The sequence below is a fragment of the Acinonyx jubatus genome, chromosome C2 (genome assembly GCF_027475565.1).
Source record: "Acinonyx jubatus isolate Ajub_Pintada_27869175 chromosome C2, VMU_Ajub_asm_v1.0, whole genome shotgun sequence".
Lineage (NCBI taxonomy): Eukaryota > Metazoa > Chordata > Mammalia > Carnivora > Felidae > Acinonyx > Acinonyx jubatus.
The window spans coordinates 131,454,760-131,482,143 of NC_069384.1; the positions used below are offsets into that span (position 1 = coordinate 131,454,760).

General features: G+C 45.6%; 1 protein-coding gene across 3 annotated transcripts in view; it reads right to left on the reverse strand.

Moving 5' to 3' along the window:
- Positions 1–27,384, reverse strand: part of RFTN1 (raftlin, lipid raft linker 1) — a 207,347-nt gene that overhangs the window by 28,607 nt on the left and 151,356 nt on the right. For all 3 annotated transcript variants that reach the window (XM_027061902.2, XM_027061901.2, XM_027061900.2), the window contains exon 7: positions 16,144–16,259. In XM_027061902.2, the coding sequence (XP_026917703.1) occupies positions 16,144–16,259 (116 nt within the window). The remainder of the gene's footprint in view (positions 1–16,143; positions 16,260–27,384) is intronic.

Genomic DNA, 27,384 nt, shown 5'->3' on the forward strand with positions numbered 1-27,384 from the left:
CCCAGCCACCTCCACTGCCGAACAGCTCCACGGGGGTTCTTCAAAGGGATGGAGTTACTCCCTTGCAATCAAGGAAAACAGAGTCTACCTCCTTTGACAGGTCAGCCTTTCAAAGATAGGGAGTCGGCTACCTGATTGCCCGTTTTTTTTTTTCCTCTTTCAAGATAGATATGCATATGTCTCCATCCCTAGCCCTTTCTTCTGTGCTCCCTACAGTCTGTCTGTGTTTCTCATCAAATACAGTGGGTGTGGTGGGACACAGGGCTCTAAGTCAGCCAGCATCAGCCAGCATCAGAAGAGCAGAAAGACAGGTACTTCCTGTGGGCATGTTCGTAAATATGGCCAGTTACCTCTTGTTAAATAGCAGCAACCGGAAGTTCTGTGTTCATTCAACCAATGTTTGTGGAAAATTTGTAAAACGAGAGAAATTAATTTGGGACCAGGGAACACGGATATCAAGAACAGCTAGTCCTTGAGTCATGGAGTGTGTGCAATTTTAAAAATTTTAAAATTTTAAAAATTAAATAACTCTAGGGGTACCTGGGTGGTTCAATCGGTTAAGCATCTGACTCTTGATTTTGGCCCAGGTCATGGTATCATGGTTTGTGGGTTTGAGCCTCATGCTGTTGACATGGAGCTTGATTGGGATTCTTTCTCCCTCTCTTTCTGGCCCTGCCCTGCTCATGCTTGCTCACATGTGCGTGCTTTCTCTGCTCTCAAAATAAATAAATAAAGTTTAAAAAAATTAAATAGCTCTAAAGTAAGATGGAACATATTAAATGCCAAAAGGAAGGAAAGATGATTCTACAAAGAGCTGGGTCAGGAAAGGTGAGGATCCCCAGGGTGAAGACTTGGGATGGGGAAGGGATTCAGCAGAGGAAAGGAGAGAACAAAATGAGGGGACAAAGATCACAGTTATGATCTGGTAAATACCACTTTGTCATAGCTTATAGCATTTGTCATAGAATTTGGAGGGGAGTAGGAGGTATACTGTTGAGCTGTATTAAATTCCTTTTCATTAGAATTGCTGTCAAATCAGGTATTCTCCCTTCTATATTATTTTTTTGAACTTAAATGCAACTGATGTTTTTTATACTTAAATGTATCTCTTTTACATTTTATTGGGATGGTCTGATCCAACAGTGATAAATTAAGAGATAATGAGATTAGAAGGGAATTAAGGAGTCAGGGAAACCTACTCCAGAAAGAAGCAGGATTAGGTAAGTAATTTTCAAGGTTTCTTGTTTTGTTTTGTTTTTTCCTTTTTCTTAAAGTAATGGGGCGCTTTCCACAAACACCAACTGTAATCTAATTTAGACACTCAACGTGTAAAAACAGTCAGAAAAAGCAGCTCTTGTTGACACTGGTGTGGGTGGGTTGTCCAGCATCTTCCCCACGCCCCACTCTCAGACACCCCCTTTATCCTCTTCTCCCATGCCCAGCTGGAATGTTTTTGGAGAACCCAAGAGCATCCATGTTCTTTATTCTTTAGCTACTCATGGCCACCTGGTATACCCTGGGACTTCCCTAGCTTTGGGTCTCTCTCCATAGGCCCACCACCTTGTAAATCTCTACACAAACCATTGAAAAAGCCGCAAAAGAGGACAAAGCACAGGATGGCGTCACAGGGCACACAAGGAAAGATCTTCCTTGAATTAAAGCACACCTTTGCTGAGTATAGCCTCTCAACCAGTCACGCTCCACCCACAGACCCTTCCTTTTTATTTAGTTGTATTAAAATACTTGGCCAAGTGAATTTCAAAAGGACAAATTCCAAGAAGTGGCAATGAATGATCACTTAACTACAAGAACACCCCCCAGCCCTCTATACTCACTGATTTAATATACTAAATTCTTCTTGGAGAACCATTTGCCCTGTCCTCATCTTTAGCCTGAAGACTGTCTATGCATCTAAAAAGTTCTTATTGGGGGGCCACATGGAAAGCACGAGAAGGAATGTGACAGTCCCCAGGAGCAAAGACCAGCCCTTGGCTGGCAGCCAGCAAGGAAGCAAAGACCTTAGTCCTACAACCGCAAGGAACTGAATTTGGCCAACAACCTGGATGAGCTTGGGGGGGTGGGCAGATTCCTGCCTTAGAGGCCCCAATAAGTAACATGGCCCTGCTAACATCTGGTTTCAGCTTCCTGTGACCCTAGCAGTTTAGCCCACCTGGATTCTGACCCACAGAATTGTCTGACCCACGGTAATTGTCTGTGCATGTGCTTAACATTCTCATAGAATTATCTTCCACCCTTCTAATCTCAAACATCCAAGAAACCTAAAGATCAAGCCTATTTTATTACATTGAGGATTGCCTCTTTGTCATTCTGTGGCATACACTGGAGGTTTTAAGCATACTGTTTTTGTTGTTTTTTTTTTTTTAATTTTTTTTAATGTTTATTTATTTTTGACAGAGGGGGAGAGAGACAGAGCATGAGCGGGGTAGGGTTAGAGAGAGAGGGAGACACAGAATCTGAAGCAGGCTCCAGGCTCTGAGCTGTCAGCACAGAACCCGACGTGGGGCTGGAACTCTCATACCGCGAGATCATGACCTAAGCCAAAGTCAGATGCTTAACTGACTGAGCCACCCAGGCGCCCCTTAAGCATACTGTTTTTTCAAAAATGCATTTGTTACAAGATTCTGAAAACGTGCTGACCTCTTTCACCTTTCTCTTTCTCTGCAGCAAAGTTCTAAATTCACCCCATCCTGTGGTCTTTGCCAGAACGCACACTTGCCTCTCCCCTGTCTCCAGCTCTAAAAGGGTCCTGGTGATTTAGCACATTTCACTACCCTCAGGACGTGTGACAGAGAAGAGAAATTATTTATGAGCATGCAAAGGCCGGGGGGTGGGAATTCATTTTTAATGACTGCGCTCCTTCCTTCTAGTTAAAGACATCAATCCTTCCTGCCCAAATTCCATCCATTCATCATGTTTTCACAATGGCTGACACACAGTAGGAACTCAATATTTATTTGTTGAATAAATGTTTTAAAAGGTCTAGCTTAACTTGTAGAGCTAAATTTTGTACAAGAAATGAAATATGGGTGTCTGAGAGAATAAGACCATTGAGTTTTTGGAAGAAAAACATCAAATTCTTCCTTTTCACCTTCCTGCTATCCAAGCTGTCACCAAGTCTAGTTTTCTTTAAAATGTTTCTAGGGGCATTCTTTGCCTTTCTATTCCCACTCAGTGGCAGACACTGTTGGTGCCAAAACAGTTACTTGTTAGCCCAGGTTCCCTTTCCTAGGTAACACACTCTCCAGCTCCAGCTAACCTGATTCTTGGCAATGATGTGGATCTGTGACCCACGTCCCAGCTAAGGGCACCCAAGAAAACTCTACTGGAGAGTTTCTGGGAACAGTTTTACTTTCTAATAAAAAAAAGGGCACGTGGCAGGAAATGTCCAGTTCTTCCCAGCTCTTATGACATTCACATGAGATGCGTGGAGCTGCTGCAGCCACTTTGGGCCTACCATTCCAAAGAGAGACCTGGCAGGCAGGGTGAGGACCAGAATGCAGAAAGGTGACAGCACCTGGGAACTCTGTGATGTCCTTAAGCCATTGAAAAAGCTGACTCTGCAACCCCCGATTTTCCTCCAGACTTCTTGCTTGGTGACATGAGAAGAAAAATCCCTACTGTAAGTCATTTCTATTCATATGTCCTGCTGTTGACATGGAAAGCATCCTAACCGACACCATGGCCACCACCCTTATTCTCTCACGTTGGAACCTCTCCTCCAAACGTCTGTCTACCTTTCCCCCATTCTAGTCCATCTCTCCCAACAACACACTGTTTCAGGGCCAACTCTGGACTCCTGGCTCTCTGATGAGATCCCTACTATAGCCTCCTTCAACCTACTGCAAACCCGGGCTCTTGCCTGGATGGCAGAGTTCTCCGCAGACGCTCTTCCCAAGCAAACATGCTGTCAAGAACATGCCACAGGCCTCCCTTGCAGTTAGGTCTATGTATGTTGTACCTGTTTCCAGGGCTGCTGTAAAAGGGACTGCAAATTTGGTGGCTTACAATAGTAGCTATTCATTCTCTCGCAGTTCTGGAGGTCAGAAGTCCAAAGTCAGTACAACTGTGCCAAACTCAAGGTGAAAGCAGGGCCATGCTCCCTCTGGAGGCTCTAGGGGAAAACCCATTTCTTCAGCAGCTGTGGCTGCCAACGTCCCTTGGCTGGTAGCTGCATCTCTCCAGTCTTCAAGGCCAGCATTTTCAAATCTCTCTCAACTCTGCCTTCACGTCTTCTCTTTGTGTGTAAAATCTCCCTCTGACTCCTTCTCAGAAGGATATACGTGAATGTTTTTAGGACCCATCCATATAATCCAGGATGATCTCCCCATCTCGAGATGCTTATCTTTATAAATTTTTTTTTAATGTTTATTCATTTTTGAGAGACAGAGAGAGACAGAGCATGAGCGGGGAAGGGGCAGAGAGAGAGGGAGACACAGAATCCGAAGCAGGCTCCAGGCTCTGAGCTGTCAGCACAGAAGCAGACGTGGGGCTCAGACTCACCAGCTGTGAGATCGTGACCGGAGCCGAAGATGGACACTCAACCGACTGAGCCACCCAGGCGCCCCAAGATGCTTATCTTTAATTATATCCGCAAAAATCCTTTTTCCAAATAAGGTAACATTTACAAGTTCCAGGGCTTACTTTTGGAGAGCACCTGTTCAGCCTACTCGCACATGTGTCTGTGTGTGTCACCCAACTCTGTTTATCTCTGGGAAGAGCTCCCTCTTGGAGAGAGCATGGAGGGCCGGTGGGTGGGAGGAAGATTCGGTTTTTAAATATATACACTTTTGGACCATATGAGTTTTCTTTAAAATTATTATAAAACCCACAACAATTTTTTGTCTCAATTTGCAACATAATTCACATTATCACATGAAATTTTTGTAAAAGACATATTCTATCTTAGGCCAGTTTCCCCAGAAACAGTCCCTGAGAGGAGGATTTACGCGCAAGTAGCTTATTATAAGGCGGTGAGGGGGTGGGGGGAGGCGAACAACAGGCTGAACCCGAGTGAGGACACAGGTTTATGCAACATCCCCTGAGGCTTAGCCTCAGCCCGAGGGAGGCTCTGGGGGGTAGGCTGTACTAAGAGGTCCACACCTCTACTGACAATGGTTACGCGTGCCTTGGAATGGAAGAGCGGGAGGTAGCTTTATCTGTAACGCCTTCGTTTTAATAGAGAGAAGTCTTCATTTTACTTGGGTAATTAAAAACTTACATTTAAAAGATAACTAGGGGCACCTGGGTGGCTCAGTCAGTTAAGTGTCCAACTCTTGGTTTCAGTTCAGGTCATAATCTCGTGGTTCATGGGATTGAGCGCCATGTCGGGCTCTGCACTGACAGCACAGAGTCTGCTTAGGATTCTCTCTCTCCCTCTCTCTCTCAGCTCCTCCCCTGCTTGCACATGCTCACTCTCTCCCGCTCTCTCTGCCCCCTCCCCCACCCACATGCACGTGCTCTCTCCCTCAAAATAAATAAATAAACTTAAAAAAAAAAGATAACTAGTCATGTATCACCATGTCCTTTCTTCTGTTCCACTTTAGATATACTTGTTTTCTGCTTGTAGAAAAGGAAGCAAAAGGAGGGTTGAATAATTCCACTTTCTTGGAAAATGTACAACTTCTTGCTTTACACATAGTTTAAAAAGGTGTGTGTGTGTGTGTGTGTAGTCATGTACACCCAATCTCATTCTGGGCTTAACCTTCATTCATTTTTGGAGTTCGCCTCACTCTTGCTTTCATACACCCACCCTCCTCAGTCACAGGTAGGAGCTACCCCAGGGGCACCTAAACATCCAGGTATTTCCCTGCTCAGCTTGCCAAGAGCAACAAAGCAGGCTCCGGAGGCCCAGGTGCAGGTGTCAGCAAAGACACAGGTGCTGGCTTCTAGAAGTGAAAGCACATTGATAAAAAGGGATCCAAGGAGGGGCACCTGGGTGGCTCAGTCAGTCGAGCATCCGACTTGGCCTCAGGTCATGATCTAGAGGTTCGTGAATTTGAGCCCCACAGCGGGCTCACTGCTGTCAGCCAGTCAGCGCAGACCTGCTTTGGATCCTCTGTTCCACTCTCTCTGCCCCTCCCCCACTCACGCTCTCCCAAAACTAACTATTTTTTTAAAATGGGGGATCCGAAGATCTAGAAAAACTCTGACATTAGCCACTAATGTTCTAATTGTGAAACTAAAATGTACAAATGTGCTTTCCCTTCTGGCCTGCCTCCGCTCGTGGCACTTTCCACCGGCAGGAAGCGCCTTTCCCACCCCCCTTGGCTCATCCACACCCTGTCGGAGCCCGTTGGGAGCCCACGGTGTCCAGTGGGCCTTGGTCAGTCTCTACTTTCCCCCAGAGCACTTCCGGTCGGCAGGATGCCATCCAGCACTGAGTGCCTTGCTACTTATTCTGCAGGAAGTCTTCTTCCCTCCTGGGTGCTCCTTGCAGGTAGGGGCCTCAGCGAACACCCCTTTACGTTTTCGTCCCAGGGCGGCACTCTTGTCCCAGTCCCTCTCTCTGACCCTCTGGGGCTTCCCAATTCCCTGGGAGTTCTCTGTCTCGCATCCACTAATCCTCTTCCACCAACTGCCAGCCATCCCATGGGAAAGCTGGAGGGCCGATTTCCACCCAAAAGCCCATCATCTATCTCTTCTTGGCAATGCCACAATCCACGTGACATTTCATGACCCCCCAAGTCAAGAAGCTGCTGTCCAGAAGGAGACAGAGGGAAAATTCTGCCCGAAAAAGACGAAACAGGGACAGCCAGCCACCCAGGGCCCCACTAACTGAGCACAGGGCCAAAGACTCAGAAGTCAGGACTCAGTGACCTGAAAAAGGCTTTGTGGGGTCACTGTTTTTAAAAAAAATTTTTTTAATGTTAATTTATTATTTTTGAGAGAGAGAGAGAGAGAGACAGCCAGCAGGGGAGAACCAGAAAGAGAGGGAGTCACAGAATCCAAACCAGTCTCCAGGCTCTGAGCTGTCAGCACAAAGCCTGACGCGGGGCTTGAACTCACAAACCGTGAGATCATGACCTGAGCCAAAGTCAAGACGCTTAACAGACTGAGCCACCCAGGCACCTCTTGGGGTCACTGTTTTTAAATATGATCTCCATCATTTGGGGAAGAGGAGTGACTTATCTGGCGGAACACAGACCATACAAACTAAGCTGTCCTCTGCCAAATTCCTAATAGCCAAGGAGCACTAGAGACCCTCTCCAGGGACAAGAAGAAAAGGAATGTTAAAAGTTCAGGGGAAGTTCAGTCCAGCCCCATGGCAAGAAACACCCGAAGAGAAGTTGACTCCTGGTGGAAGTGTTGCTCTAGAAGAAAAGTTGCAGGCACCTAAGGAAATCAATGTCTTGCACAGGTTGATGAGTGTGGATTTACAAGGACAGAACGGAGGTACCTGACCCTCCAGGGATGGTGACTAAAGTGAGGCAAACTCCAAAAAAGAATGAAAGTTAAGCCCAGAATGAGATTGCGTGTATATGACTACATACACATATACACAGACACCTTTTTAAACTATGTTCAAAGCAAGAAGTTGTACACTTTCCAAGAAAGTGGAATTATTCAACCCTCATTTTACTTCCTATTTCTATTTTACTTCCTGCCTATTTTCCATTTTACTTTCTTTTCCGAAGTCTGCAGGAAAGGCGTATTTTTAAGGCCCTCAACTGATTGGACAAGGCCCACCCACATTATGAAGGATTAGCAATTTGCTTTACTTGAAGTCTGCAAATTCGAATATTAATCATATCTAAAAACTCCCTCCACTACAACATCAAACTGGTGCTTGACCAAACAACTGGGCACCATAGCCTAGCCAGGGTGACACATAAAATTACCCATTACAGCATCATTCTGCAGCTTGTTTTTTCACTTAACATTTCCTGGAGTTCCTTCCCTGCCAGTTTATACAGAATGACTGCATCCATAATAAGGATGTACCACCTTTTATTTAATCATTCTCCTACTGATGGGCATGTATGCAGCTTCCTTTTTTCTAGTACTAATCATGCTGAAATAATGTCCTTGTGTGTGCCTTCTTGTGAACAAATGCATGTGTTTCTCTGCAAGAGGTGGCTGTGAGGTACGGGCTTGCTTAGTCATGGGTAGGAGTGGGTATTTAACAGTTTTAACATTAAATTTTTTTTAATGTTTATTTATTTTTGAGAGAGAGAGAGAGAGACAGACAGACAGACAGAGCATGAGCAGGGCAGGGACAGAGAAAGAGGAAGACACAAAATCTGAAGCAGGCTCCAGGCTCTGAGCTGTCAGCACAGAGCCTGATGTGAGGCTCGAACCCACAAACTGTGAGATCATGACCTGAGCCAAAGTTGGCCGCTCAACCGACTGAGCCACCCAGGTGCCCCCATTTTTAACATCTTTCATTATTTATTCATTTATTATTTTAAATTATTTATTGTTACTGTTTTTACTTTAGAGAGAGTGAGCATGAGCGGGGGAGGGGAGAGGGAGGGGGAGAGAGAGAGAGAGAGAGAGAGAGAGAGAGAGAGAGAGAGAGAGAGAATCTTAAATAGGCTTCACGCTCAGTGCTGAGCCCAACTTGGGGTTGGATCATGACCTGAGCCAAAACCAAGAGTTGGACGATCAATTGACTGAGGCACCCAGGAGCCTCTAACATTTTAAATAGAGATTAGCAACCTGCTTTCTAAAGCAAACCCTCAAGCTTTTAAATGATGAATTTATTTTGATGAGGTCCCAACAGTTCATTTTTGCTTTTGTTTCCCTTGCCTCTGGAGACGTGTGGAGTAAGAAGTTGCTGTGGGTAAGATCAAAGAGATTTTTGCCTGCTTTCTCCTCGAGGAGTGTGATGGCTTCCTGAATTACATTTAGGTCGTTCATGCATTTTGAGTTTATTTTTGTGTACGGTGTAAGAAAGTGGTCCAGGTTCTTTCTTCTGCATGTTGCTGTCCAGTTTTCCCAGCACAACTTGCTGACGAGACTGTCTTTATTCCACTGGATGTTCTCTCCTGCTTTGTCAAAGGTTAGTTGGCCATACGTTTGTGGGTCCATTTCTGGGTTCTCTATTCTGTTCCATTGATCTGAGTGTCTGTTCTTGTGCCAGTACCATACTGTCTTGATGACTACAGCCTTGTAGTATAGCTTGAAGTCTGGGATTGTGATGCCTCCTGCTCTGGTTTTCTTTTTCAAGATTGCTTTGGCTATTCGGGGTCTTTTCTGGTTCCATACAAACTTTAGGATTATTTGTTCTAGCTCTGTGAAGAATGCTGATGTTATTTTGATAGGGATTGCATTGAATATGTAGATTGCTTTGGGTAGTATCGACATTTTAACAGTATTTGTTCTTCCTATCCAGGAGCATGGAATCTTTTTCCATTTTTTTTGTGTCTTCTTCAATTTCTTTCATAAGCTTTCTATAGTTTTCAGTGTATAGATTTTTCACCTCTTTGGTTAGATTTATTCTTAGGTATTTTATGGTTTTTGGTGCAAGTGTAAATGGGATCGATTCCTTGATTTCTCTTTCTGTTGCTTCATTGTTGGTGTGTAGGAATGCAACTGATTTCTATGCATTGATTTTATATCCTGCAACTTTGCTGAATTCACGAATCAGTTCTAGCGGTTTTTTGGTGGAATCTTTAGGGTTTTCCATACAGAGTATCATGTCATCTGCGAGGAGTGAAAGTTTGACCTCCTCCTGGCTGATTTGGATGCCTTTTGTTTCTTTGTGTTGTCTGATTGCAGAGGCTAAGACTTCCAATACTATGTTGAATAACAGTGGTGAGAGTGGACATCCCTGTCTTGTTCCTGACCTTAGGGGGGAAGCTCTCAGTTTTTCCCCATTAAACGATGAATTTAAAATTCATCAAGTATACATACATTTTAGGGAAAAGATGCTGAGTCATACCACTTAGTGCACTGATGTGTCACTATCAAAACCGAGTGGGACGCGAGGAATCTGACCAAGTGAGAGCACCCAGAGGCCCTGAACACCTTGCGGGCCTCCTCTGTGCCGTGATTTGCTCTGGGTTGGAAAAGGGGCGGAGTTACAGCCTGGTAGGGGAAGGGGATGTGTCTGCAGTCAAGGTCATTCAAGGCAGTGGTCACTCATGGGAAAATCTTTTGAATCACAGGAAAAAGACAGAGAACTACTATCTTTGGCACTCAAGGCTATGATCTCAGAACCAAAATCATTATCCTAGAGAAACCGTGGCAATGAAAGAAATGTCAGATGGTTTAATAAGAATAAATATTGGCTCCCTTGTCACAGCAGAAGGTGGTGGATTGTAGATACCACAGAAATTGATGTTATTCCCTTACAAATCCTATGTGGATTGTTCAAGAGATGGCTGGGAGCCCCTAGAAACAAAAGATGGATCCCCAGAAGTCTACAGAATACAGAAGTTAGTGCAGAACGAGTGGGGCCTGTGTGTCCCCAGGGTTAGGGGACCGGAGGGGTGGAGGCGTACCCCAGAGTGGATGTCAGTTACAGAAATGCATCTCAGCGAGCCTCTCGTGATTCTTTCAGGGATAAAATGGTGACATGTTAGGTGGAACAATAGGGCCATCTGAAACTTCTGGCAAAAGGGTTTGGCGTCGGGTTAGAGACTAGAGGAAAAACCCCCCAAACATGCCAAAGGACCATGTCCTCCATCTAGTGTGTTTGACATTGGACTGGAAAGGAGCCATCCTACAAATGAAACCTTCAGAGAAGCCAAAGCTGAGATGATCCTCCAAAAATGCAGGATGATATAACCATGATCAAGAATGTCTCCATAGGCTGGAAGAATGGGCAGAAATTAATAGGATGAGATGAACTGGGAGTCGGTTCAATAACAGATTGAATACACAGGGAGCGGATGGGGAGAACTATGTGCCACCTTACGAGATGCAATCTGTCATGGCTGCCCCAAAGTTGATCCAACCACCTGCTGGACGAGCAGAAGCCCAAGTCCAGCTGTCAGAGGCCCAAGTGCTCACAGGTGGCAGGCTCCTCTCCAGCTTGCTCACGGCCCCCTGATCCCAGCCACCGAGCACATCAGGCTGAGTCCCACAGGCTCCCAGACCTGCGTAGGTCAGTTAGACCCACTGTCATCACTATGTGTCTTCATTTACATTATTTAAACGGATGGTAAAGGCAAAAGAAGTTGTTTCTGGGAAAACTAAGTAGAATGCTTTGAAGAGATGTGACAAAGTGCAGTTGCCTAAAAATAACAACTGTGGCTGACTTAGAAGTGGTGGGGGCTGGAAAAGAGTAAGGAAAAAAAGTCATGAAATCAAGGATTCGGCAGTGAGATCCCTTTCCTAGACTTTCAAGACACTGCCCCAGGACACTGGTGATAGCAATACCTTGGGTGTGGTTTACACAAGAAAGGTGAAGTGAAATTCCAATCAGCAGACCTCAAACTCTAAAAGATGGGCAAATGGATGCGTATTTATATATTTTACATTAAAATAAAATGTGTGGGGGTATGAATATGATTTTCTTTGGTTCTTTTTAATTGGCTTTTCAATTAACTCTCTAGCCACCATACCAACTGCATCAGCTAAAAGAGTTTTTACTGTTATCGCATGGTCAGTTCTGGCAGCAAATTTCACAAGGGGCGCTGATGACCCGGAAGGCTCATTTCAAGGAGAGGGGTGAAGACAGAGAAGGCTCTAAGGCCTCAAGGGCACCCGATGGTGTCCATAAGCAGTGATGGGCTCCCAGGCTGAAGGACATGCAACCTCAGAATGAAAAAAGAGGGTCCCTGTCTCTCTGTCTTTCCGTCTCTCATCCATATGACCTATTCATCTCTGTAGTTTCCCCCTTTCTTTCCAAGAAGGACCCTTTCTGCTCACACTCTAAATTGTAAACTCAAAGAAAGTAAACAAAATACCCATGACAGATGCTGTGCGGACGGGCTTTCATACTACTCAAAACTGCCACAGGTTTCCAACTGAGAAACACGCAATGCGTTTGGCTCCACACTTTTCCCTTGCCCAACCTCTGCTGTGCTTTCAGAGCAAGAGCAAGGCAACTGGGAGAGGATCTTTCTAGCCGATGACACCAGGGGACCAATAAAAGAAAGTACTATTTCCCTACGATATGCCAAGAGCTACACTCACAACTTTCGAATATATCATTTTTTAAATTCTCAACTTTGAGAGGCTGACAGTGTTCCCACTCATACAGCTGAAAGACGGAAAAACAAAGAGGGGGTACACTCAGTCACTCGGCTGGGAATAAGACAGCCAGGATGCATTCCCAGACCAGACTCCAGAATCTACCTTCTCTTTCCAACACGCTGTGGTGTTTGCAGAGCTGTGAAGAGTTAGGTTGGTTTTCTCATGAAAGCGTCTACGTGTGCACGTGCACATGGGGACAGGGAAGCCGGGAAGATGTGGCTCGACTGGAATGGCACGTGTGTACTGCGAGCTGAGGATACTAATGTGCGCAGGAGGCAGAAAAGGAACAGGGCAGTCCCAACTGTGAGCAAAGAGAACAAGCTGGTCAGCAGTGTTTTGTGGCCAGAGCCCAGGCTGGCCTGAAAGGAGAGAGGTTGCCAGAAAGGCAGGGTCAACCACAAGCCAAGAGGGATCTGCCCAGGGCTTGAACAGGAAAGACCCTTCCCAGAGGTCAAAAGGGTGAAGAGAGGAAGCAGGTGGGTCTCAAGGGTGAAAGGTGAGGCTGCTGGACAAAGGCCCACACACCTGGAGGGGCCAGCAGAAGGGGGGCTGTCAGTGGGGGGAGGGGGGACTTCTGACACAGCCTCTTCAAAGAGTTGAGCTGTGGGCTCTGCCCTGGACTGGACACTGCTGGGCCATGCTGGGACACAGTGTATCCATGTGGTTCTGCTAAGGCAGGGATTCCCAAAGTGGGCTTGAAAAGGAACCTCTGTGAGGAGGGCCTGGATACCTGTGTGTTTAAAAGCTCTTGAGGGATTCACGCTTCATTCTGAGAAGTGTATGTGTACCTAACGCTGAACCAAAAGGCCTGCAACCCGATTCAGGAAGCATTTACTGGAAGCCTTAGAGAACAAAGATGAACGTGCCCACATCGAGAAACTCGCAGTAAGGAAGGAAAGTGGATAAAGAAATCATAGTGATCATAATAGGAGCTGACAGACTTATGCACAGAGAATTACGGAAACACAAAGGAAGAGTCTTTCACTCTGAAGGAGTCTGAAGGGCTTCCTGAAGGAGGCGGCCTATGAGCTGACCTAAAGTCTGCCAATACAGCCGCAAAGAGGAAGAGAAACCCATATGCCCAGGGGTACAGTCTGTCCAGAAGAGATCTCCCCTCCTTTAGTCCTCAAGAGATGGCATTCAAAAGCTGATGCTGGTAAAATGGACGGGGGTCTGTTTCCACTGTGGGGAATTTGGGAATGCTCCAAAGGCACCAGAGAAAAGAGCGAGACTGAAGACCTGTGCGGGGGGAGAACTGGCTGAACACCTACATCAAAACCATTAATTCACTTGTCACTATCAGGAAAATTAAGAAAATGTGTTTCTGCCCAACTGGATGCCAGCCACACCTGCCTATCATAATGTCAACATGTGATGGAATAAAGGCCTATCTAGTGATGTGCTGGTAAATGCTTACAACTGGCTCTCTGAGCCATGGTGGGGGTGGGAGGGTGGAATCCTAATTTCTAGGCTTTGCCAGTTTTCATGGTGCGGTACTTCCACAAACACAATTTCAAGCTACTAATGACTGAATCCGTCACTGAATACAGAGTTGGAAAGAGAGGCACAGAACCGGCTTCGCAAGCTGGTGCACACCACTGGGCCCACTGTGGGTCTTAAAACCCTATGCCATTTCCCAGGATCTCTGGAGAAAAGCCACAGCATTCCTGAAGTGTGTGTGTGCGTGCGTGTGTGCACGTGCGTGTGTCCGTGAGGGAGAGAAGGGGACGAGGGACAATGACGACATGACCCAACATTAATAACACCAAATAGATTAATGCACAAAAATAGGAGTTCGAGAGAAAAAAGTTCAAACATCTGAGAAAGAAATAAAATTAACAAATCAACCTAACGGAAACCAATCTGCACAGCCAGGAAAGCTTTCTGAATAAATGTTCATCTTTCCTGATCTAGCCTCTTAACCCATAAAATTGACCTCTTCTAATTAAAAAGACAATCGTGTCCTTATTTTAGTTTGTAACCTTAACTTCCTCCCACAAACATTTTAGATAGGATGCATTCACTCCAGTTACCCATCAAGGTCACAGTTAATTTCAAAGGCTGAAGAAAGACAAGCCACTGGGGTACTTTTCCTATCACAACTTTCATCAACTCACACACAACCACAGACATCTGGTGAGAGTGGCATGTATCCTGTTCTTTTAGACACTGGCTCTTGAAACCGTGAATAAGGATCTCCCTTGTGAAAAAGGATTGCTGAGGCCCATCCCCAGAGTTTCTAATTCAGTCCATCCGGGGTGGGGTCCAACAATCTGCATTTATAGCAACTTCCCAGGTGACGCCAATGCTGCTGGTCCTAGGACCACACTTTGAGACTTTGGATCAAAGCCATCAAATCACCTTTCTTGAGGAAACCGCGGTGCCCTCCCTTAACAGCCATTTTAATGTGCTGATGGCAAGAGATGTTGCACACGTCCCGTGACCCGTCAATCACTTCCACACATGCACCTGTTTTTGGTGCAGCCACATGTGGCTTGCTGTGAAGGCTAAGTGTGACAGAGCAAACAGAGTTACTGAGTGTTAAAGCCTGTGGGCTGTTTTAATAGGGTCCTTAAGATCCTCAATTGGCACCCTTGTTATTTCATCTTTCATCTGACCACATGAGGTGGGCTGGATGAACAGCATGGCCCCATCTTAAATTCAGGATGTTTAGGGACCCGAGGCGGGGTGTGTGTGTGTGTGTGTGTGTGTGTGTGTGTGTGTGTGTGAGGGGAACATGAGACCAAGGTCAGGCAGGGGGAGCTGGCAGAGCCTGATGGCAAACCAGGTCATGACCCGATTCCGTACTTTCCTTTAGGGCTCCTGGCCCCTCATCTAACTGGGCCCTGGATGCTGTGTTTTTGGAATTCCAATTTCTGATTGATTAGTACAGTTTTCCATTGTACTCTGTCCCCTTCCTGGCAAGCAGTTACTGCACATCACTGCCCAGATGCAGGCATGCCCGCTCAGAACTGATGCCGGCGTAGAGGACAGGGGACAGACCGCTGGGGTGCCCACTGCCCTCCAGCAACTAGGTGAGGGCGTCGCCTGCCATCAGGCTGCAGAGGGCACAGCCAGAGGGCACAAAGACGTGGCAAGCACCCACTGTCTGGTGGGTCCCGGCACCCCATGCCCCTCACAAAGAGCTGAACCCTCATCTGTCTTACTCTGGCACAGAGAGCCCGGTTTGGCAAGGCCCCTCTGAGCGATGCTAACCCTGTGTTTTTCCAGGGCCTCCTCAAGAAATCCTTTCAGAAATCAGTCCCGCATGTTTAAACAGCTTGCCCGTTTACACCCAAGATGCTGGATGCACAAGAGATGAGTCTGAGAAGCCCACCCTTCTACAGCGCCCTCAAAGTACACACCGGCGAATCTCAGAAAGAAATCAGGTCTTCGAATGTCCCAGTGGGACGTGGCTGAAGGAATTACTCTGCCCACAGCAGTTTGGTGGCTTCAAGGGTCAACATCTCTCAAGGACATCCTTCAGCATTTATTGTGTAACCTTGGGCCAGGGACCTAACCTCAGTTTCCTCATCTGTGAAATAGGGGCAGTCATGTACTTGCCTCATGGGCTTTTTGTCAAAGATTGAGTGCGTATGCACCAATTTCTTCCAAGGATACTTGGCAGAGGGAGGCATAAGGTCTAACGCCAACAATCATGTCGCTCTCATTCCGGTGGACACAGACTGTATGTTGGCCTCACGTATGTCACTTGGAGTTTCCAGTGATATGCAAGTGAATGAAAGAACCTCTTTCCACCCAATGGTCCAGCATGCACACTATTTTTCCTACAGAAAGGGAAAGTGGGGCCCATGCCCCAACTGGAGGGCACAGAAGCATTTGAAAGGGGCCTTGTAGGTCTACCCAGGTCAAACTGCCTTTCAGAGGAAAGCCACAGCAGACGCGGTCAGACCCAGCAAGCGGATGAAACAATCACTGTCCAAACAAAGGAAGCACCACTGCCAATCTCACACTTACTTCCAGGACTGTCCATTGTTCGACAACAATAGCATCATAGCCCTGCATGGTTTTGCTATCTTCTGTGGAAACAGCTTCAAAGATGAATACTCCATCTGTCAGGCTGTGTAAGGAATCTGTGGAAAAAGAAAAGAGGCGGGGGGAGTTCTGTAAACCGTCTGTGGCAGAAGCCTTACAAGCAGCAAAAATTTTCACTGCATTCATTAATAATCCCAATCAGAACATCTTTTCAGCATGTTAATTAAAGAAGGCACACACAGCCATAGAGTCTAGCCCCATCAGAATGAATGAGACTAATTTACCTCGCAGTTCTGAATAATATCCTTGATTTTATGAGCCCAAATTTCATTGTTAGCAATCACCATTTGATTTCACGCGTTTACCTTCTTTTTTCACGCTCCAACGTCAGGATGCACTGGGGAGAACTTATTCAGGGTAAAACACAGTCATTTAGAGACAGTTTTTAGAAGAAAACTATATTTAGGTGGAAGGTTTTTTTAAAGGGGGGCTAGATATAACACAGCAGATCTGAGTTTGTCGGATGCACTCTAGATGCACTGATTCCTGGAAGTTCTCATGATGTGGACAGCTGTACAGACGACGCTTTAGCTCTTGTCAAGAGGCAGAATTTGAGGGAAAGGGGAATTTTCCCAAATGATTTACCACTGAAAATGTTTCCTTGGGCATTGCTCTGGTCAGTGTGCCAGGTTCTGAGTTCTATATGATTCAATAAACGTACGTTAAACATATAACAGGATTCAAGAAGGATTCATTGTCTTAGGCAGTGAGAGTATAAAGAAAATTACAACAGAGTCCCTGCCACAGCAGAAGACATTAAGGGAGGTGTTTTCTGCCGCTCCTCCTTTTTTTAATATGGCTTTTAAATGCCCTAAATTCATTTAGATAAGAGATTGTGGGAAAGAGGACTAGACAGAGAAGCAGGTGGTTTGGATCCGTGCTCTATCATGAAAAGTGACGTGACCCCTTTCAGGGACTTGGTCTCTCATCTGTGACATGGGAACGTGTACACAGAATCACTCCTGGTCCCTAGATTCTAATCTACAAATCAATCACACCATTGGGTACTGAATTGTGTCCTCCCCCCCATCCAATTCATACGTGAAGCATTAACTTCCAAAGTGACAGTATTTGGAGGTAGGGCCTTTAGGGAATTAACTAAGGTTAAATGAGGTCATAAGGGTGGGTCCTAATCTGGTAAGACTGATGTCCTTACCAGGAAAACACCAGAGGGACCCCCCTCCCCTCTCCCTGCACAGAGGCAATGCCAGATGAAGAGAGAAGGTGGCTGTCTGCAGGTTAGGAAAAGAGGCCTCAAGCAGAAACTGAATTTGCCATGGACGACATCTAGCCTCCTCAACTCTGAGAAAATAAATGTCTATTATTTAAGCTATCCAGCCTGTGGTATTTTGTTATGGCAATTCACATTAAAAGTATCTTTAGTGATATACTATCTTTATTTTAGAAGGATAATTCACATAATAATATGATTTTTTTTTTTTTAACAGAAAGGGAGATAAATTCAGAAAGTCCTTTGTATTACATTGGAGTTCAGGAACTGTCAGCATTTCCCAGAAGCCACAAAGAAAAAGACGGACAGATGTAAACACTTAACAAATATTTAGCTTCTGTCTTCCACTAGACCTCATAAAGACAATTGAAAGGCCATTAAATGAGAAAATTGTTTGCAACAACAAAAATAAATAAATAAATGGCTAAGCTTAACATTTTTTATACGTGTATAAAAAGCTTATGGTGGTTAAGGGAATTTTAACTGTACAATCTTTTAGGAGAGCAATTTCACAAGGTCTAAAGAGCCTGAAACAAAAAAGTCCATCTTCTTTGACCCAGAAATTCTACCTCGTTCAGCCTATTCTAAGGAAATAACCACTAAAGCCATCAAATATTTATCTACCAGCATGACTTATAAATTCCTTAAAAACATAAACATCTAAATGCTCAACAATTCAAATATTCAACCATAGAAAAGTAGTCGAATAAGTCAGGAGACTTCCATATAATTAAATACTATGTGGCTACAAAAAAATCATGGGAATGTAATGATTCAGAAACATTCCTTAGAGACAATGTTATAAAGAAGAAAAAAAAAACAGGATACAAGCCTGCGGTATGAGCTGTATGTGAATTTTTTTATGTTAAGAAGGGTTAGACAAACTTTAAGGAAATACATAAACTCTAGCAGCACTTATGATTGGTGGGATTAGGTATAATTTGAATTTCTTCTTATCCTTTTCTACAAGATTAATGCAAGAGTTAACACAAGCATCATACAAACAGACAACACAGATGAAAATGAATTTTCTTTTTCTCTCCTCTACATGGCTCTTGAAGGCAGAGCTAGAATCAAAAAGTTTTAGGAACTATGGGGAGAAAATGTGAGTACAATATAAACAGAAAGTACCTTCCTTAGAGTAGTCTAAAAAATGGAAGGTAAAACCTCAGAAGAGTGAGTACTGTGTTCCTGGAAGCATTTAAGCTTATACTGAAAACACTTCTAGCTGCTCACTCATTCATTCCAATGCCTACCTAGCATCTATTTTGTGCCAGGTACTCCTGTGGTCATCAGAGATCTTTCAGGCAGCAAGACATATGAAGTCTCTGCCCCATGGAGCTTACCTTGCAGTGTGGGAAGGGAGACAGTGACATAATGTTAGAGGTGATAAATGCTATAAAAATATCAAGTGGGCTAAGGGGAGAGAGTGCAGGTGGAGGCAGTGGTTGGGTATTTTTCAAAACGGGTCTCCTCATTTTGAGTAGAGATATGTACTTAACCATGCAAGGAAGGCTTTTGGATCTTCAGGGTTTGAGAGTTAGGTAGAGGATACAGCTGGAGTAGGGATGCACAGTGAATGAGGGGTAGCCAAGGACCACAAGAGCAGTGGAATCAGGAGAGAAGAAAGTCAAGACTAAGATGATGGGTGGGACGACCAGCCAACTAGGCGCTTAGCCATGTGACTTGTTTGGCCAATGGGATATTAGCAGGTATGATGCAACAAGGGTTTGTCAAGCCCTTGTGGTTAAACTTAACCTCTTCTATCTCTGCCACCACTTTGACAGGACATGCCCCAGCTGCCCAAGAGCAGCTCAGCTTAGATCAGCTGACCCACACACCTGAGAGTGAGCCCAGCTGAGATCAGCAGAACTGCCTCATGGAGTTGCTCCAGCCAACCCACCAATGTGTGAGAATAGTACTGTTTTTAGCCAATGACTCTGGGGTGGCTTGTTACACAGCAGTACTGTGGCAATAGCTGACTAATACAACGCCCAACCTAAACCTAAGAAATATGAGACTGGTGTACTTTGGTTGGCTTGGGGATATTCTTGATTATTCCAGAATGATAGAGAGGCGTGACCAGCTCAATGACTCACAGCCGTGAGACTAATTCCTGGAGCACAGCAGCCTTGTCCAATATGACGAGATAATACTCCATTTTAAGTGAGATCAATCTAAGTTCATCACCACCATGCTCCAGTTTCTTATTTGTTTCCTAAACTGAGAGTGTGTTATCAAACAGCCTTAGCAAAAGTACTAAGGTTGCCTCTCTCATCTGCTCTGCTAAAAAGTTTTCCCCAAGTGTTTGTTCACTGCCCTCCTAAGAAACGTTTTACAGAGATAACCAGCGAAGAACAGGGCTTCTCTTTAAACCACATTGTACGTATTTGGGGCCTCAGGACAAGATGAACCATAGTAAAGCTCCCTTTTAAAGTTCTGAAGAACAAAGATCCAGCTGGAGCTCCTGCCACAGTAGGAATACCCTATAGAACCACTTTGAGTAAAGCTTTCCCAAGTCCTGACCTGGGGATGCTTGAGACCAGAATACATTCAATGATTCCCTCAGGATTAGACCAATACAGCACAAATCCCCACAAGACTCCTACCAAAATATGTTATCTCCAATCTCCAAAGTCTTTACGTACAAATCTCAATGGAAAATCTCCAAGACCTTTAAATTGTGCCTATCATTGCTTTAAGTAATAGAGTACCCAATTTGGCATAAATATTACGATGGTATTTAGCCTGCCGACAGTACCGTGCAGTGGAGCTGAGGTCCAGAAGAGGGAATGAGACACCATAGTCCATCCAGACCATCCCAGCCACTGCCTGGCTTTCTCTGCTTCCTGCCTGGTCACAGGCCTGGGAGGAGGGCTGTGTGGTCAGTGGGGAGATGTATGGCCAGACTTGGGGTGTGAAATAGGAATAAACCAGGTCCTTATTTACCAGCTGCCTCAGCCACCGTCTGCCTTCTAGCCCCTCAGCCCACTGCTCTGCTATTCTGAATCCGGAGTGCTGATTCACCTACTTAACTACAAAGCAAGTTCGGAATGGCTGTCAAAATTTGATCATCTGTAACAGCAAAAAAGCCAATGAACCACGGAGAGCAGACAGCTGGGCTTTTAAAGAACCCCTTGTTTTGACGGCCTCGTCCACTCCGCGTCTTCTCATTACCTTCCTGGCTCAGCCTTGCTGTGATGCGCACCGAGCTGGGTATAAATAGGTCTTTCTTACAGTGAAGGCTCCCAATGTAAAAGGTTAAATCACCCTACATCTATGGAAAACACTCCATTATCACTGCATTTTTTATTACAGTAAAGATGCTTCCCTACTGTGCACAGAGAGCTATTTGCCCCAGTACTGTATAAATATTTGATGCCAGTCTTTTGGCAAAAGGCCACCTTAACATTCCAAGCTTATGATTTTATAAAAAGGAGGTGTGAAAAGGAGATTCGCCCCATTATTCCAAGAGGTAAATTCTGGGAGGGCAACTGTTCTTTCCCTGCAGCCTCTGAGACCTAGCAAACTAAGCTTCAGGCTTATCCTCGGTGCTGTTCCCCAAAGTCCAGCTGGAAATGTGCACACCATGACCAGTGGTCAACGTATGTGGTCTAATTACGCGAGATGAAAAAAGAAAAAGTCACCGTTCTCCTTTTAACAAGCTAGATTGGACTAAACCGTCCCCACTGAGGTAGCTGGCCTAACAGATTTCCTTGAGTCTCTGAGAGCCCCTTCTCCCCATCAGAGGCTACATGGTGCTCACAACACCCCGTATGTGCCAGGAATGGCACGTCCCGATTGTATAACCATAACTGCACATGTGACTGCTGTCACGATGAACTATGACCCCACCATAAATATAATCGCCGCTTAACCAATCCTGGCTAATGGTGCCATGTTGCTCCCCGATCATACCGTGCCTAATTGACTGATATTATCAGAAGAGTGAGCAGGTCTACTGCCTTCTCCTTCCTGAGCACTCACAGCTGCTGTTGGCCTGCCTTCACTCCTGCATTCCAACTTTGAAGTGGTGAGTGACCTAGAGGAGGTACAACCCATCTTCAGTTACAGCAAGGTGAACCCGCAAGTTCAGAGCCATTTAACCAACCAGACGGGGAAGAAACGCTCTGATTGGGTGTTTGCTGGATGTGAGGCACATGCCCAGGCACAGTTCATAGTTTCTCACTGAATCCCTCCCCCACATCTGCAAGGCTAATCATTCCCTCTTAGTAGGTGAGAAAATGGAGGTCTCAGAAGTTAAATCATGTGTCCATGTTCAAAGGGAATGCAAGGGGCAAAAGAGATCGAAAGTATGATTTGTTCGATTCCAAAACCTGTGCCCTTTCAGTAACTAACAGGTATTTACTGAGCTAGCACTCTGTGTGCTGGGCGCTGGGGCTCCAGCTAGTGGTGGTGGTGAACATCTCAGGTTCCCAGCCTGACCACTACACCATCCTCCATGTCTGGTGTTTTGGGTGCCATCCCAGGGATGTCACAGTGAGACTGGCCTTAGGGCTTCAGTTTGGGGCCAAATCTATGCAGATGCCATGCTTTCCTAGATGGGACAAAAAACACACTTGGAAGCGGAGTAGTTGTATCTATCGACCTAAAGGAGAGTATATAGCAATGAGAAGAAATGATCTGCAACTACATGTAAAACTGTGGATGGATCTCACAAATACAACGAGTGAAAGAAGCCCAACACAAGAAGGGCATTCATTCACATACTCCATTCATATGAAGTTTACAACTAATCTATGGTGTTTCAAGTTGGGACTATGGTCATCCCCTGGGAACCAGGGACTATGAGGGGCATGAGGGGGGCTTTGAGGGGGCTGGTACATTCTGTTTCTTGATCTGGTGCTGGTTACAGAGACGTGCTCACCTTGTGAAAATCTTCTGGGCTATATCCTCATAACGTGCATAGTTTTCTCAATATGTGCTATACTCCAATAAAAAGGTCATTTGAAGATGTGCTATGAATATAAGGGAAAATGCATCTATGGCATAAGGGAACTCTACCCCCACATTAGTAAGTGGCTCCTCTGAAACAGAGGCCATATCTGTAATCAGTAGGCCAAACATTCCCAGGCAGTGGCTGCTGGAAGCACCTGGGATTGCCTCATCTCTCTTCCTTTCATTCCGCCTACACCTAGCTCTTCAATTCCCCGGGTTCCTGTGATACACGCCCATATACCGGCTTTTCCCCTCATTGCCATCGGCACTACTGAGCGTCGTCCAGAAACCTTCATTAGTCACCTTCTGTATACAGCACACGGTGTACAAACACTGGGGTGCTAAGAAGTACAGATGCAGAACCTGCCCAAGGGTTTGTAGTCTCTATGTGAATGTAGCTCTATGTGTATTCTACTTGAAACAGGTACACTTTGAACTTGTGTATTTTGTAAATATAAAGTAATTTAGGTTATGCTGGGCATCAAAAATGATGATATAAATACTGAATGTTATTTGGATTTACATGTGGCTGGGGTATCAGGGACAGTCTCAAGGAAGACAATCTATCAAAAGGATAGGAATGGAGGAACATGTAGGTATAATGTGTCTCCTGATGAGATGCAACTTTAAAACCCAACAGCATCTAGAATGTACTGTGGTCGCAGTGCTTAATTTATCAAGGCCTTAGAACTAAATTCCAGTGTACAGGATACAGAGGCTAGAGAAATTAGGTAAATGACATCACAAGGCACCGACCACAGACAAATAATGCAGGACATTCAGCAGTGTACGAGGCTGGGTTTATTTCAAAGAGCAAGGCTTATAAAAAAGGACTCTTTTAGGTAAAACTTGAGAAGTGAGGATATGGTCACCATATGCAGTGCATAATGCTGGACTGGATTCTGGTTCAGACCATCAGACCACTTGCTGCCAAGGACATTTTTGAAACAAATGAAAACATGTTTCATTTTTTTAAAATTTCTTTTGAGAGAGAGAAAGAGAGAGAGAGAGCGAGCGCAGGGGAGGGGCAGAGAGAGGAGAAAGAGGATCCCAAGGAGGCTCCATGCTGTCAGTGCAGAGCCCAATGTGGGGCTGGAGCTCACAAACCATGAGCCAAAATCAAGAGTCAGACACTTAACCGAATGAGCCACCCAGGCACCCCCAACTGAAAACATTTGAATGTGGGATGGATAAAGACGATACTGCCAGGGGTGTAAGGACTGTGGGGCTAGGAGAGGGTGAGGGGAGGGCCAGGGGAGCAGGAGAAGGAGAGCCAGCACAGGGCCAAGGGAGGGAAAAGGGAGGTGGGAACAAGGATAGGGCAAGGGCGGAACAAACGACAAGGCCAGCCAGGGGACACAGGGAAGACCAGGGCAGGCAAGGAGAGTTGATGGTGGCAGCCGTAGCATCGATGGCCAGTGATAGCAGCAGGTACTCTGCAGGCCTGAAGGCCCTTGGTGAGAAATCAGGCTCCTGTGTGGGTATTTAGAGGGTGGGCACCCAGCTCCACCTTGCCCTTACCTTGGACTCCTGTACCTACCCAACTCCTCACCAACGGCAGAAAGATTCCCCTCCGGGCCTCTCCCATCTGCTGGCAACACAGACTCTAGCTTTTGCCTCATCGGGTGGCGTTTCTGTGTGCCTGTCTGCCCTGCTGTCTGACCCACCCCTGGATGCAGCCACACCGGTGGCTGGCAGTCCAGGCCCTGATACTTTCCTAAGGGTGACTCTGAAGCTCCCCTCCCTTCTCAAGGGTCACCCAAGGCCTCACTGGGAGCCTAAACCTCTTGCCAACACGGCCACCTCTTTTACCCCCTCCTCACATCCATTTTCCCTAGCCTGACCCTTCTTTCTTCCTACTGCTTTCTTGCCACTTACTAGCTGGCAACCTTGGCAATGACTTAACCACTCTGTGCCTCAGTTTCCACAGCCGCATCACAGGGATAACGATGGTATCTACTTTACTGAGTTGTGGGGATTAGATGAGTTGCTGTGTTTGAACTGCTCAGACCAGCACCAACCCATAGTAACTGCCACGAGACCATCAGCATCATTATGCTTCTCTTTTATCTGTGCCTCTGCTTGCCAGGGCCCAAGGGCACAGCCACCCCAGCTGAAGACACCTGGTCCTTCTAAGGCTTAATAAAAGGTTCCAGAGGAGGAGCTCTGGAGACTCAGCAGAAGCCCAAACTTGAGGACCGTTAAAGTCTTTCCATGTCCCCGAGGGGTAAAGGCTTGAAAACAGGAGCTGGAGTCTTAACTGAACGATTCAAGCTAAAACATCACCCTGTTTATGGGACAAAGTTCTCACGAGTTTTATGACTCTGTGGAAAATATTTCAGAGTATAAATATCCATTTAAGAATCAGGACTGGTGTTTTTCCAGGTGGCAAACAGCTTAAAGATGTGCTTCTAGCTCTGCCAGGTTTACTTGTAAGGACACTAATTATCTTATTAGAAACAGGTTCCTTTTTATAATTATGATTAGCTTGCCTTTTTTTTTTTTTTAATTCTGGGAAAAGAGCATATGCATATTTCATCCCTGCCCAACGGAAACCTTGGGCTTTTCCAGAGCAGAAACACCCTGGCCACTGAGCATTACTCCCAAGTCACATTCCCCCCACATCGAACCAGACAGGGCGAAATTGCGTTTGAAGTTTGAGTGGGTTTAAATAAATTTTGTTCTGAGAATTTTGCAGCCATCCCCGAGACTGAGACGTGCAGCTGTGGCCGAGCCGTAGACATGTCATAGGCTTGGGGCTCGGCTTCCACAGTTGCACTTGCCAGGGGAAATTTCATGTTCTGTCTTCAAGTCAGGAAGGCAGGATTTACTGCAGCTAAAGCCAAGGGACGAAATAACAGCATTTCCAACACTCAAGTCAAATCTGAAGAAAAAACTGTATGAATTCTCTGTGCTTTTGGACTCAAGGTCAGAGAATGGGGTAGGAAGAAGGAATAGGAAATTATCTCGATTGCCAAAGCCATAATGGCCCAAAAGTTCACACGGTATTGTGAACTTTCAAGGTGTCCTCTCTTGGGGCTCAGCTTGCCCCAGACAGGCTGGGCAGTAGGACCAGAGAAAACTTCCCTTTTGATACCCTAATTCTCTAGAGTGGGGCTGCCTGTGTAGCTGTTACCTTCAGTGCTTTCCTGAACATTTTTAAGATGTTAGTATAACTGGGGCACCTGGGTGGCTCAGTCGGGTAATCATCTGACTGTTGATTTCAGCTCAGCGTATGATCTCACAGTTCGTGAGTTCGAGCCCCAACATTGGGCTGTCTGCTGTCAGTATAGAGCTTGCTTTGGATCCTCTGTCCCCCTCTCTCTCTGCCCCTCCCCTACTTGCTCTCTCTCTCTCAAAAATAAATAAACATGAAAAAAAAAAGATGTTAGTGTAACTAACTATAGGTTTCCCAGGGTTAAAGATGTATGGCCACAGAGACCCTAAGAGAAGATAAAAAGTGTGGCTGCCACAACCCAAGATGGGTGATGGGGTGTCCTTACAGGAAGCAGAAAGCGAAGGGCTCCTCTCTGGACTCCTCTAATACCAATGAATCAATCAGGGCTGTAAACATCTGCCCCAAGTAGATGCAACTCGTGTTTTATGGTGAATCTCAAAACAGACCGTGATGTTCTCTGGCTTCCGGGACCTCTGCAAGTATGCAGGGCCTCCTCAGGTAGAGGGAGGTTTCCAACCTTGCCGCCAGAGAACTAAATGGACTCTTCATTGGTTGTATTCATGAAATGTATACTCTAGAACTGCATAATACACTACTAGCCCCTAAGCATATATAGTGATTTAAATTTAAATTAATAAAAATCAAATAAATTTTTAAATTCAGGTCCTCAGTCATCCTAGCCACATTTCAAGTGGTCAATAGCCAGGTGTGAGTCGTGGCTACCGTACTGGACAGCACGGATGGAGAACATTCCCATCATCACAGAAAGTTCTGCTGGATGGTGCCGCGTGACACGTATTCTTAATGAGCCAACCACCTTTCTTAGGTCATTCATCCATTCTATGAATGGTTGCGACCCCTTACACTATCCAATGCCTGCTGCTACTGTATTAACACATTAGCATTAGATATTGATATTTAGACAGGAACAAGGGACTCACATCCAAATTAAGACCCGGCTGTTCTGTACAAAGTTCTATGACTTCCAGATGATTTAAAGTATGTACATTCAGAACTAATACTGATGTCTCTAGTTCTAAAGATGTTTGTTGGCATTTCAAGGATTGAATCCAAACTCCGTTCCTGACTCTGCTAATTCTTGGAGAGAGAACTGCTCAACAGCCAAGACGGCGGTGTCAAAGCCCCCTGCCAGGTTTTTCTGGGATCAACAAATTTGGTGTTGTGTTGCACTTAGAAATCCTGCTGACTGGCAGCCTTCAGGATCTTTACGTGCTGGCATGTTAGCCCCACTCCCCAAACCGCCTCCCGGCTTTGACGCACCCTAGTCACTCAACCTGCCGTCATGTTAACCCCAAACCCTTTCTCCGCTTGACGCGTTTCTCCATTGTGGGCAGACTTTCTGCCTTAGGAGGGCAGCCATCAGTAGGGCTGTACCCCATGTTATCTCCCTCAGAGACAACGCCTTACTGGGGAGGGGGTACCGGGTACCGTGAGACCCAGAAACAGTGTGTATCTCTACAGAGCTTACAGAAACTAGGCAGTTCAATTCACTTCTCAGTGGTTAATTCCAAGGTGCTGCTACTGCTACTTCAAACGGTAATAGTGTCTACAAACAATTTGCACTTTTGGAGCAGCAGGATCCCAGGGGGTAATTAGCGAATGGGGAATAATCTTTTTAAAAGTCTTTACAAGCAACATAGATTGAGGCCACCATCAAAAACAGAACCCCTTTGTTTTCTCTGTCATGCTAGAAGATACCTGGCCGACTGACTCCTAGACAGGTTTAGGGAGCACAGGTGGTGGTTTCTGTGGAAAATTCCTCAGGGTGTTAATT